This window comes from Talpa occidentalis, unplaced genomic scaffold, assembly GCF_014898055.3.
Source record: "Talpa occidentalis isolate TD23 unplaced genomic scaffold, MPIMG_talOcc4v2.1, whole genome shotgun sequence".
Classification (NCBI taxonomy): domain Eukaryota; kingdom Metazoa; phylum Chordata; class Mammalia; order Eulipotyphla; family Talpidae; genus Talpa; species Talpa occidentalis.
The window spans coordinates 117,120,593-117,135,183 of record NW_026555331.1 but is presented as its reverse complement, the minus strand read 5'-3'; the positions used below and the strand labels follow the sequence as shown (position 1 = coordinate 117,135,183).

The 14,591-nt window shown below is 33.0% G+C and overlaps 1 protein-coding gene across 1 annotated transcript in view; it reads right to left on the bottom strand.

The window, feature by feature from the left end:
- Positions 1 to 14,274, bottom strand: part of SEMA3C (semaphorin 3C) — a 151,648-nt gene extending 137,374 nt beyond the window's left edge. Inside the window, exons 1-2 of the mRNA XM_037510869.2 lie at positions 14,242 to 14,274; positions 12,112 to 12,252 (exon numbers count right to left, since the gene is read on the bottom strand). Coding sequence (XP_037366766.2) covers positions 12,112 to 12,214 — 103 coding nt within the window. The 5' untranslated portion in view covers positions 12,215 to 12,252; positions 14,242 to 14,274. The remainder of the gene's footprint in view (positions 1 to 12,111; positions 12,253 to 14,241) is intronic.
- Between the last annotated feature and the right edge of the window lie 317 nt (positions 14,275 to 14,591).

The window sequence follows — 14,591 nt, the reverse complement described above, 5'->3', positions numbered from 1 at the left end:
ACTATCTGGGTGGATGAATCAAAATAAGTTGTAAGCTATTGATTCTAAAAGGCTGTTTCTATAGACAATGATCCTATTTGAACCCAGGTTCATATATGATACAATGAGACACTAATCTCTTTCCATTGTCTTCATCATTATTTTATAATATTTATGTATGAATGTAAAAGTAGGTTGAACTATGTTTGAGGAATGCTTAAGGCTCCTATTGGCAACTGATACATAGTAAATTATCCAATGTCTTCAAATCAAGAGATAATTTGTCATGAAGTTGGGTTTTTACTTGAATTATGACACTATTATACATTTAATAGGTTGGAAAAATAACAAAAAGAGGTCAAAATATTCACCACATTGCACAATCAGCATTTCTCTGTGCTTGGTCATCATCTTAAGTTTATTTATTAAAAGATGTTCAATCCAATCTATTGAATGACTGATGTGTTTATAGCCATAAATTTAATTCCACAATAAAATCCAATAAAATATTATATTTTATAATCACTTGCTATTCGCTTTCATTAAACAAGAGGTCTCAGTGTTAAGAATTTATTGATGCATATAAGAACTGGGGTGTAGGCCAGAGGTGTGAGGGTGAGAGGATTCACCAGAGACAGAGTGGGGAGCAGAACAGGTGGATCTACTGAAATACACTGCTGAGGGGGAGCAGCAGGAGAGCCAAGAGGTCTGATATATCTTGTGGATTAGTTCTCTGGCCCGAATCTAACCATGCCACAGTGGCTGGGGTTGGCAATAGCTTGGTAGCACTGAGGCTAACCCCTGTACCACAACGCAGGCCCCTGGAACTATGTTTTTACATGTAATAGTTTCTGGCACTTAAAAGAAATTGTGGTCACATATTCCACTTACACCTGACCCAAAAAGGCAAAGTCAGGAATTCTAGATTATTATGTTCAACTCTCCTTACTCTCAGTTTCTAATTTGGTTAGTGCTGTCTTTAAATCTTTAGACCCATTATACTTATTATCAAATTTCAATAGTGACTGAAGTGCCAGGTTGGTGCACTTCACAGAGTTTGTACAAAGTTACATCTACTTAGAAAACAGAAGTTCTTCTCTAATCTATGTGTTGTGAAGTGAGATTTTTAGAAATCAGAAGTATACAATGAAAGATGTTTCTTATGCTATATATGGGACTCAGCTAACTCCTTGGCAATTGATACTAATTATAGAATTACTAGCACTGTGGATAGCAAGGTATCAAGGACTATGAAATAAGATAAGAAAATTTAGGTATTTACTTCTTGAGCAAATCATTTATAATATATATTCACTTCCTTTTATGTTTCCATTATTTGTGCTAAGGATGAATGATCTCCTTCAGGTAGATTGTTATTCAGAAAATCATTTTATGCCCAATATTATTAGCCCTCAGTAATGGAAGGAAGGCAAGGCTCAGTGATCTACTCCTCAGCTCACCTGCACTAGCATTTACTACATATACAAGTATACAGTGATATTTTAACTACTAATTATTATATATCACACTGATCATTATTATAAATTTGTAGTATTTGTAACTTTTTTAATTTTTTCATAGAAGTACTGGGGTATGGAACAGAGGTATGGGGAGGACAGAGAAAATTCACTAGAGACAAAGTAGGGAGCAGAACAGGCAGATCTAATGAAACACACTGTTAAGAAGAGCAGCGGGCAAGACAGGAGAGGTGTGCTTCACTATGTGGGTGAGGTCCCTGGCTGGGGATAGAACTCAGGCCATAGTGATGGCACTGAGACTTAACCTCTAGGCCACCAGGGAGGTCCTATTTATAACTTTAGAGTAAGAAACCATAGAAAAAATACAAATGACACCAGGAATACAACAGCTTTTCTTCCTGAGATGTAAGATTTTTTTACATGAATTTACAAAAATTTACACTTAGGAAAAACCAATTGCATTGAAATATAATGGATCTTTACTTGCAGAGTGTGTCTGTGTGTAGATGTGTGTGCGCACATGTGCATACAGATAATGCATTTGTTTTCACTGATATATATCATTCTCTCTCTATAACTAGCTTTCAAAAGTATATTACATACTAAGGAAGTGAGATGTTTTTCATGAAAGAATTTAGAAACTGCTTCTTTAGCACTATTACTCTTACAGAAACTTTTTGTGATCAGCAACCTGGTCTTCTTAGAGAAATAGCAATTATCTTCTCTAAAATTATATTGTTTTGACTTCTTAGTCTATCAATTTTATGTAGACATTAGCCATTATATTATATATAAGATTAAAAATGAGCAATCTTATGTTTCAAGTCTATTCCCTACTCATTTATTATAAAAAATGATATCAATGAGGTAGTAATTTGAAATTAATTAGGTAGAATATTTTATACATTTATTACGAAGAATCTGAAATGACAGTATATCTTAAAGTTGAGAAAGACAAGACTATTAGGTGCTTTTACTGTTATCACTTCCACCCAGATCTTAGATTATTTTAATGACTGTTGCCACTCTAACTTAATACATAAATGAGCAGACTAGAATATACTATTTTAGGGACTGGCAAAGGAGACAATGGAATGCAGATGTATCAAGGACATCAAATGAAACTCTTGATTTTAATACCTGCAAGTTGTGAAATATAAGACAAGGAAAACATTTTCATTGATTTATGTGGATTAGCAACAAATTAAAAATATGAATTTTTTATATTTTTGATGTTTTGTCTCAAGTTTTTCAATGAAAATTTATGAGCAATTCCAATATATTTAAATCTGTTGATGTTTAGTAGTTGATAAACACTTAAGGTATGCTAAGGCTATAGTTTCATGCATACTTTTAGAAAACACACACAATGAAGTAATTTTGTTAATATTGCATTAGTGGCCTTTATGTAGATTTTCTAATAAACATTTATGGAGTGGTTCTCTATAGCACATCTCATAATTACCTTTCCTCTTCTTACACCATTTCCCACTTCTAATCCTGTCTGTCTCCATCAAGTTGTAGATCCTTAGGCAAGATAGCCTCTCTACCTATTTCACAAACATTCTGCAATAAATGAGATAACACATGGAAATATTCCAAAAAGTAAAAAGGACTCTGCAGAATTAACATATTTCTGTTGAGTGCTCAAAGACACTTAACTCCTACTGGATAAGGAGGTAAGGTTGAAATGATTCTCTCTGAAGACCATGCACCTTGGAAATGTAGGATGTATTTGCCATCTTTTATAGCTCAGCACATTGTTTCAGGGCTAGTGCTACCTTAAAATAGCACATGGCTTAGCACTTAGTTCTGTCTTTTATGTGTTCTTCTTGCCAACTCATACTCTATATTAGAAAACGTCTAACCTTTCTGTTCCTTGCTTTTAAACTTGTTTTCATTAACAGAGATCCTCAGTAACACATAAATGAAAATGCAGAAGGCAAAGGAGTGCCAGAATTTGCTCAAAAATTGCAGCTCTCTTTCTTAATACTTGTATTTCTATTATAATAATGCAACTAAAACCAATTTGATAAATTTTTCACATTGGTATATAAAAGATATTTAGGAATGTAAAAATTAAGTATCTCAGTGCTTTACGTAGTTGATGCTACGATGGTATCCATAAAAAAAGAATAGTTGAATCTTTTTTTTTTTTTCTTTAAGAGATATTGTAGCCTACATTGAATTTATGGAGACATGTATGATAAATTTGCAAAGCGAGGTGAGGAGAATGAATAAATGTTTGTATAGTTATCCTTTGTCTAGGCTCAGTATTGCTTCTATCGCCATAAAGGGAGACCTATAGTAACAAAATAAATATGTGTCAGAGGAGTAACTCCCTCATCTTCACCTTGGTGAATATGAAATTGAAGGGAGAATTAAGAATGATATCAAAATTGCTATTTTTCCCTTTATTTTTCAGGAAGGTTTGATGTTCTAAGAGAAAATGGAAACTCTTAACAACTTGAACATGCTAAAATGTGTTTACAGAATGTTTTCCTTGGAAAACATCCCTTTATTAATTATGATTTATTGGAACTTAAAATTAATTCTAGCAGCAGCTACAGAAATGTCTCTGCTCTGGAGTTAGACTACTAGTGTTTTAATCTAGTCCCTTGCAATCCCTGTAAACTCAGGCAAGTTATTTTCTCTGCACCTTCATTTTATGAGGATAAAAATAGTACCTACTCACAGTCTAGTTAGCCAATCAAATGAAATAATATGAGGTATTTAGGATAGTGCATGGCTTGAAGATAATATCAATGTAAGTAATTATTAAAATGAAAACAAAATATCTGTATAAACAAATAAAATATTGGAGGACAAAATATCTTTTATGGAAGATGGCATAACAGATATATTTGGTGTTAGGTATACTTTTCAAAATCAAAACTGCAAAGATAGGGTTTATGACATACATTTTACTGACAGAAGTGAACAACATCAACATATTTGATCAACATGTGGATGAATTTAAAGTAAATTCACCTATCATTACCTGATTCATCTTCATTTTATAGTTCAATAATAAATATTTACACAAATATATGTATAATTATGGAATATGACACATTTTCCCCCCAAGGAATTGATTTGGCTGGATGGCTGAATAAACACAGCACTTAAGCTCATTCTTCTGATTTCATATCATTGAAGCATTCCTTCTTTGTTCCCAAGTGTAGGAATCTTATATCTTTAGGAATGGTTTAACATCATAACCTGAACTTTTGCCAATAGATTCAAGATCCTTAGAAACCGAGAAAACTCCCCTAGAACAATTAGAATTTTTTTTATCAGGAAAATATGGATTTCAAATTTTTATTTCTAAAATCTTTTAAAAAGAGACCATCATTATATCACTGTAACATATTTCTATGCTAATATTTTTCAACAGACATTCTTTATCATACTTAAAATTCCTCCTCTTCAATTCAAGGCTATGAAATAGATATACAATACATATTATAGAAAAAATAGACATATAAGGCCACATTTCTTTGCAATTTCTCATCATAGTTTATTCAAATTATATTTTATAACAATTTTTACTTTCCCTTTACATCACAAATTTAGTCCTAACCACTTTAGACCCCTTATGATTCAAATAATATCTGACCACATTTACATTCATTAATCTCTTCCTGAGTTCAATGGCACTCTCAGGAGGGATGCAAGAGCTCATTCACACAGCACTCCTTGTTGAGTGAGGGTTTATTAAAACAGGGAGATATTTTTTAAGATATTTAATTGACATTTAACTGAGACCATGAGAAGAGGAATTAAAAGAAACTGTAGTAACACAGACTTACTTGATTCAGAGATTGGATAAAATCAGAATAAGCATTTCCAAAAATTAATGGGAAAAAATATCATCTCTAAAATTTATATAGGGCTCCCCAGTGGTACATGGGGTTATGTGTCAGCACTATGAAGCTACTCACAGCCACTGCAGCATGAGTTCGATCCCTGGCCAGGGAACTGACTTACAAGGTGCAGCAGACCTCTCCTGTCTCACCTGCTGCTCCCCTCAACAATGTATTTCAGTCAATCCACCTGTTTTGTTTCCCACTCTCTCTCTGGTGAATGCTCTCACCCCCTGCATCCGCACATCTGGCCTGTACCCCAGTTCTTGTATGCATAAATAAATATTTGAATACAAATAAATAAAATTTATAGAGATGAAATATCTATTTGGCAAAGAATTAGAATATAGAAGGAGATTTGGAAATTAATTGGAAAGGATTAATATAAAAGACGAATTCCCACAGTACATTGAATATTTGGGGTATAATGTGGAAAAAGTTTAGAGGTAGATAGTAAATATCTGACCAGCCATTATATAGTAGGGGGTGGGTTTGAAGCTTTATGATCACAAAATAGCAAAAATTCCTCTAATGCTGTTTATATTCTAGTGCTATGATAAATAAATGACTATTAGTTTCATTGTACATGGCATGTGTCATTGTTTCAAATTAACCAAAGTTCACTGGATTGTAATATACTCAAATAATATTGTCTGGGGGAGGAATATTGATAAGGGATATAAAAATTTATGTTAATTCTACATTTTTGTAGAATTGTATATACAGCATTGTATATACTGTTAGCAAAGGGGAACTAATTAGTGTAAAATCTAGGCTATACTTCTTCTTTGAAGAAATCTACAAATACTGGGTCTCCCCTTTGGCACAGTAGGTTGAGTGGAGCTCTGTAAAACTGTCTGCAGCCTCTGTAGCGTGGGTTAGATTCCTGGCCTGTGAGGAAGATACCCACATGGCACAGCATACCTCTCCTGTTGTGCCCACTGCTCCCTTCAGTAGGGTTTTCGGTTCATCTGCCTGTTCTGCTCCCTGCTCTGTCTCTGGTAAATTCTCTCATCCTCCTGTGTCTTTGGCCTGTACCCTAGTTCTTGTATAAATAAAATAAATCTTAAAAAAAAGAAATTTACAAATACTAACTCGAATGTAAGCCTTTATGCATTATAACGGTATGCATACTATATAAACAAAACACACTTTACATACTTAATTCACTTAATTTTCAAAACACTTCAATGAAGTATGTTTTATTCCCATTTTACAGAGTATAATAATCTGAAATGGGGAGATCGAGTAACTACCCCAATGTAGTATACCCAGAAATTAAGAGACAACCATTATTTAAAACCAGTTCTGTATGATTCAAATATTCATTATTTAAAAAAAAAAACCTCTTGTTTTGTTTTGTTCACATACTTCAAGTCCTTCACACAAAATGTTCCTGAATGTAGTGAAGGGAATTTTGTACAAAACTTTCTCAAAGGAGACGATTTTTATAAAACAAAAGTAAGCTTGAAAGTTATAAAATCCCCATAAAAATGAGTTTCATAGGTAACAGTCTAATTTTTTTTTAAAAAACTGGTCAGGAGAACTAATGTCCTGTCAAAGTTTCAGAGTTAATTAGTAAGGAAACAACTACTGAAAAGCCTAATTTCCTAGACACAATTGGAATCATGGCAATCATTTCCTCAGTAAATTATAACTAAAATTTTATGTGCTTTTTTTTTAACAATTCAAGAAAGATAAATGTTATCTATAAAGACAAAATATGTGTCAGAATGAGGATTATGACAATGAAAAATCAAGCATATTTCATAACAGAAAAGCAGTAAGTTCATCAGGAGGCATAACATTCCTAAATAGGAGAGTACCTAACAGCAGAAATTCAAAAACATGAAGTGAAATTGATGAAAGTGAGAATAGACAAATCCATTTAGTTGGAATATTCAATTTGTTCTGTCAGTAATTGATAGACTAAGTAGACAGAAATCAGTAAGGATATAGAAAATATAAAAGCATTATCAACTGATAGACTATAATTGGCATTAATAGAACTTTGTATCCTAAAAACACAGAATACAATTTTCAAAGAACTACAGCCTCTGATGTATATCCTTTGATAATTAGAAACTAAACTGGAGATCTATAACAGGAACCTATATAAAAATACGCAATGTTTGTAAACTTTGCAATACATATCTATATAAGCCATGAATAAGACAAAAATAGCTGGGGCAGTTATGAGCCATTTTTAACTGACTGATAATCAAAATACACTTTGTTGACACACATAGGGCACTGTTAGAGCAATGTTTCAATGGAAATTTGTAACATAACTGGTTATATTAGAACAAAGTTCTTATATCACTGACAAAACTCCATTCTAAGAAGTTTCACAAAAAGGATATTAAACACAAAGCAGCAACAATTGGATTTTAGAATGTGAATCAAGGAAATGTTAGACAGAAAAAGAATAGGAAAAAAAAAAACAATGACAATAAGAGCTGATTTGAAGAATTCAATAAAATGGAGAAAATGTGCCATGATATAGATTCATAGAACATAAAAGCAAATAAATGAAAATTACTGACATCAGAAATGAAACATTACTACAGATCCTACAGACATAGGCTAAGGTAATATTATGAATGACTTTATGTCACTAAATTGAATATCTTAAATTCACAAAATGAATTACTAGCTGAGAAAGTAATCTTATTTTTATAATAATCTACCTTATTTTGAAATAGAAATATTCAACAGATTAAACTCATTAATCATATTTATATCTATTCCAATATAGACAATATCTCTATTTCTCTCAAGCTCAGAAACCTTTTGTTAAAATTATATCCAATTTTTAATGTCTTTTATCAGACTATAATAATATTTATTCCCAGTCATGTAGAAAACAACAAGCTAAAGTCTCTATTGGGTAACGGAGAATCTTTTCAACAATGCTTTCTCTAGTAAATTAGCAAACAACAAAAGTTTTACCTATTGTAAATATGTAGTCTAGTCCTTTCCTTATGACTCTCATAGAGTCTTAAGATTTTCTGGGAAAAAAATACAATGGCAATAATGCTATGAAATGTGAATTAGGCTACTGGGTTTTTGTTTTTTTCCAACGAAAGTTCAACTTATATCAAAAGCACTTGCATGATCTTTATATTCTTTGAAAAGCTATTTAGAATAAAGTGAAAATTATAAATGTTACAAAAGTACAGAATCTAATACACAGTTCTTTCAACATGCAAAGTAGCTAGCACAAATGTAACAACTAATTAATAACATCTTAAGTTCATTCTCCCATAGGACTGATGACCATCTGGCTGACCTTGCACTAGATCAATAGGGAAAGCAAATCCTAAATCATTGTTTCCCAAATGTTATCACTCCATCAATCTATCACAAGAAGGAGGAATGGAACTTACATGGGAGAAGAGATATCTTTTTCCATATACCTTTAAATTGACTGTAATTCTTAACTTGATTGTGAGTAAAAAAACTGAGGAGATTCTTCTAAAGTTCCACAGAGAAAAGAACAGGCAGAGGACTAATTTACAGTGTAGGAGAAGATTTCAAGACAAAGATGTCAGGGGGCAAGTAATTATGAAGGAATATAAAGATATGAAAGACTGCCTGAAGTAACCTGAAATTATTTGAATTTCCTCAAAATATATTCCAACCATTGATTTTTGACTGGGAAATAGTCAAATGAAATTTTTTAAATGCAAGAAGGAAATATATAATATATATACATACATATATATATATAAACATTATACAAACACACACACATATATATATATACATGTATTTAAACAAATATGCATTCATATATATGTCAACCTTGTAGAAAGTTCTATATTTGATGCTAAGGCTAACTTACCTTAAAGGGATTTAGTAACTTATTCAAGTGTGATACCAGGTAAATTTATCATAAAAACAGTGAGAAACTTTAAATAACAAGAAACTGGAACAGGTATCTCAAGTATATATACTATGAAATCTTTTGAAAAATGACTATGAATTAATGACAACAATTTATAAATTTTAACAAATGTTTTTGTCTGATGTACTTATCCTATAACATCCTGTCTATATATATAGTTCATTTTAGGACATTTTTGTGTGAATTTAAAAATTGTGGTATTTCAGTAAATTTATTCTCCCTGTAGCTATATCTCTTTAAAGAGTATCAAATTAAGTGATATTGTATTTCTTTGATTAATTACTATTAAAACTCAGAAATTTTGAACTATCAGGAATTGTAGTTCTTTAAGATAAATAGCATATTTTATCATGTTGTATTCTACATATGTCATAAATTAGAGTCAATATTCTGCAAGAATGTGCTGTGAGTTTAAGAGCACTTAAAATATTAGTCGTATAGCATTTTAAAAGTTCATAATAAATTTCTAGTTACTCTATATAGCAATTATTGTTCTAACATTATTGAAGATTGGTTTTAAAAGGTTGTATTACTTAATTTCCTTTGTGAAAGACAAATTATATTTTTTAAATGTAGGTTTTGTGAAATATCTCTGGTGACACACTTATTTTTAATATTTACATATTTTGGACTATGTTTGGGTAAGAAAGAAGGTAGATTTTGAATGAAGAGAAAACAGATTTAGCTACCTTATCTATGAAACTACTCCATCTTCCTATACATTGAGAGGAAATATAGAGCATGAGAGGGAAAACATATTGTTCCTTCATCCCTTTTTAAAAATTTGTTTTCATAATTCTCAACTTGAAAGAAAAAAGTATAATCAAAATGCAAGATTAAAAAATAAAAAAGAACATTTTACTTTTTTCTTTTCTTTACAATTTAATATGACAGTCAAGGTTTTAAGGGGAATGTGGGCATAGCAGCTAAGGAAGCAACTAGAAGCTCACACAACTCTTAAGTTCTAAATAAGGCTAAGGACTGATCACAAAAATCTGCAAAGAGCTGATGAGACTCAACAACAACAAAGAAAATAATCCAGTCAAAAAATGGGCAGAAGAGCTAAAAAGAAACTTCTCTGAAGAGGAAATGCAAATGGCCAACAGGCATATGAAAAAATGTTCAACATCACTTGTCATCAGGGAAATGCAAATCAAAACCACCATGAGATACCATCTTACACCAGTGAGAATGGCACATATTAAAAAAACTAGCAACAACAAATGTTGGCGAGGGTGTGGAGAAAAAGGAACTCTTCTGCACTGTGGTGGGAGTGCAAACTGGTCCAACCACTGTGGAGAGCTGTGTGGAGATTTCTGGACCTACTAAACATAGAGCTTCCATATGATCCAGCAATTCCACTCCTAGCTATTTACCCAAAGGACACAGAAACATCAATTCCAAAGAACACCTGCACTCCTATGTTTATAGCAGCACTGTTTACAATAGCTAAGCTTTGGAAACAACCCAAATGCCCAAAAATAGATGACTGGATCAAGAAGATGTGGTACATATACACCATGGAATATTACTCAGCATTCAAAAAAGATAAGCACATGCAATTTGCAGCAACATGGATGGCGCTGGAAGGGATCATGCTCAGCAAAATAAGCCAAAAAGAAAAAGAAAAATACCGGATGGTCTCACTCATAGCAGGAATCTAGAAAACTTAAATAAGGGACCAGGAAAATGAATAACTATAAGAAAGTGAAAATCAGAATCAACAAAAAACTATGAAACAGAGACACTTTTGGGGGGCGGGAGGGGAGGGATTGGGATCAGAAGGGGGGGGTTGCAATTGTATGGGGAATATAAAAATAAAATTTATTTTTTTAAAAATAAATAAATAAATAATAAAATTAAATTAAAAAAAAATAAGGCTCCTTCAGTGCTTATCATGACCTTGGGGAAAGTACTTGGTGAGTTAAGGAGGAGAGAGTTACTTGGCTGATATAGCTCAATCATATCGCCGTTTGAAATTCAAAATAACAGCATTTCAAAGAAAAGATAACTATCAGAAGATCTAAGAGTATACTACTTCTCAAAAGAAAATGAAACAAATGCTCTATGACCTGTGGTTTATGCAGAGTGTGTTGAAAGAATAATAAAAAATACGAATGACCTTGATTGGAAGGATGATCTTTCTGATCCATCTCTTATTACATATGTCTAATTAGTATGGGTTACTTGATTTACCTACATCATCTATCAGTAAAGTTGTCTGAAGTACATACATGCATATATGCATATATTGGCAAACCATCCCCGAAGAGGATCTTACACATTTTATGTTTGTAGAAATTTGAAATCTTACTCATTTCCCTATACTCCTGAACAAGTATATACAGTAACAATCAAAAACATACTTCAAACTACTCTTTAAGGTCCTTTTCAATTAATAAAGAGATTTTGTGTCCCTCAACAACTTCTTGTGGCTATAGAAGAAACATATGGACACAACATTTTTGAGGTTAAGGCCCAAAATTTAATAGGAAAAATATTTTAGCAATTAAACCTGTATAGATCTTTCTGCTGATAGAGATTAGCACATAGGGGCTATTTCTCAACATAACCAGATGAATATTAAGATTAAAAAATATCTTACACACTTTGAGGTCTTCATAAACTTCCCATGCATACAACGCAAACAGAAGAAACGTTAAAAAGGGGAGGTCACATGTGAAACATTTTTAAACAAGCACAATAGAGGGGTTTTGTCAATTAACCAATAATTTAAAATAGCCATGTCATACAAAAAGCAGTCTAGTAAATATTTTAAGATAAAATTTTCTATCTTAAATTTATTAATTTTTGAATCTAGATAAGAAATAAAAACTTCAAATAACATATTTTCTAGAATGTTTATCAACTTTCTTACCATCAAATGTTAAATAAACTCTTGCTTGGGGCTGAGAAGATCCTTTTACACAGATAGAACAAACAAATATTCCAACCAACAGGCAAATTGCTGGGAATGCCATTTCTTCAGATTTATGACTTATTATCCAAGGGGAAATTCCTTTAAAATAGAAATAACAAATTTGTTATATTTCATTTCACAATTTTAGAAGGACAAAACAAATTCACAAAAACCAGCAATCTAGACAAGAGTATCAGTACCCTAATTCACAAGACCTATCTGAACTTTTACAGTCATAAAAACTGTAGGAGGCGCTATGATGGTCTCAACTGTGAAAATTTGGATTTGATTCATCTGTGCCTGAATGTCTTTGCAAAAAAAGAGAAACTGTTTCATCTTTCTGCAAAATAATGCCTATTAACAATGAATGATACAGTGAAGAAAAAGTTACTGATTCCCAGAGGAAAATACTTTAGTTGATCTTCCCTGAAAACAAAATCATGTTACATTGAAATGATTTGAAAATGGTGTAGCAATAGATGTTAGTGAATTAAAACTTCTCTTTCTAGAATAATACAGTCATAGCAACATTCATATATACTCATTCACCTACATACACTTTAGGTTTTTAAAGTAATTGTTTCTAAAATGGTGTTTCTGCAAACACATTTTACATGTGTTCAATCTTAGATCACTCAAAACAGTTATCTGCCAATTTATACAGATGACCATGCAGCTGTTAAATGATGCAGATGAGGTAACCATGGACTATTGCCAAATTCAAACCAATGACCTAGTAGTTGTGAGCAATCTAATGAACCATGTATCTGTCAATGCATATTTTACATAAATCAAACTGAAAGCAGGCTTTCAAAATTTCAAAAGATAAATCAGAGAGACAAGTGTTACTGTTTCAGAATGTAGCTATAAAACTGATACATGCTATTAGCTAAGGTCTGAATAGCAAAGAAGATCAGGTAATGTGCAAAGAAAAACCTGTGGGTTATCTGGTGGCAATGATATGCAAAATAACTCTAGGACCATGTTAAAAAATCTCATCAATTTGGGACTAGCATAATCATACAATAAAATGGCATGACAGAGTTTAATTTAAAATTTTCTTTTCAGAGGGTACACCAAAGTTTCTACAATTAAAACAGTATCACTAATTTTTATTCGATTTAAAAAAACACTAAAAATGTAAAAGACTGCACCTCAAAAATACAGAAAAAAGAACAATTCAATCAAGCACACCATTTTAAACAAAAATTTTAAGTTGACTTCTTAGATAGTACATATGTCATGAGAGTAAAACACAAAATTGTTTCTTTTACCACACAGATGGAAGAAACCCTAGAGATGTTTGCGTTGTTAATTTTCAAAAGAAATAGTTTCTTCCTGCTTCCACAACCTCTTCACCCTGTCATCCCTAAATTAACTTGGAAGAAAATTGATTTTATGGGGTGACTTGCCCTTAGTAATTTGCTCCCTGGTTTTGTTGTCCTTACAGTTAAAGACCCCACTTTCCCTCCCACCCCCAAAAAAGCTACGCATATACCTGTCTAAACTTTGTCTCCTTATTAAGCAGGCAGATAATATTTACACATTTTTGCATATTGTTATTATCACTATCTTATCTTTGACATGTCTCCACTATTAAGACATTTGCCACAAATTACGAAGAATAATATAGAAGATGAAATGACAGGTGAAATGAAGCGAGCATACAAAGTAACATGATTTCAAGTCTACCTAGAAATGAGAAGTGACTTCAAGCCAAGTGTCTCACACATACCTCCCCCACCCCCATATTTTAAAACTTCTTCCCTTTGAAACTCAGACAGACGTGCTGATTGTTGCTTCCACTTCTGATCAAATATTGACAACATGTAAGAGAAGAAATCGTTTGTCCTCTAGAGCACTTTGCCTTAGAAGATAATGAAATACTCAACTTTAATCTGTCCGCAGGTGTCATAACCAAAAGAAACAACTTAAGCAAAGGAGACACTTCCCTGACAAACCACATGTGCCCTTAAGAAAATGTCCAATCTTGAGCATACGGATGCGTGGAAAGTCAACACACAGATTCAAATGCTACATTTTGCCTAATATATCATGCGAATACTTAAAAGAACGACTTCAGCTCACCGAAGTGGGAAGAGATCAGCACGGAAAAGTCATCAATTTGCTACTGGTTTCGATCCGCGCGTCTCCAGTCCTTTTCCCCGAAGACCTTAATTTCCAGAGCGTCCCAGCGGTGAAATTCTTTCTTCCCGGTCCTCAGAGTTTCTTTGTAAAGGAATCCCCAGCACTGCGGGGCCGAGGCACCCGGAGCCCTTCTCCGCGTCGCTCAATCCAGCACCTCGGAGTGAATGGAAAGTGGTCGGGCGCTGGGGGCGAACGCTCGGGTGTCCGATTACAGCTACGCGGCGCGCGTCTCGGGCTGTCCCGGCGCGCCGCCCAGCCGGCTCGCATCACCAGCCCTGCACACCCGACCG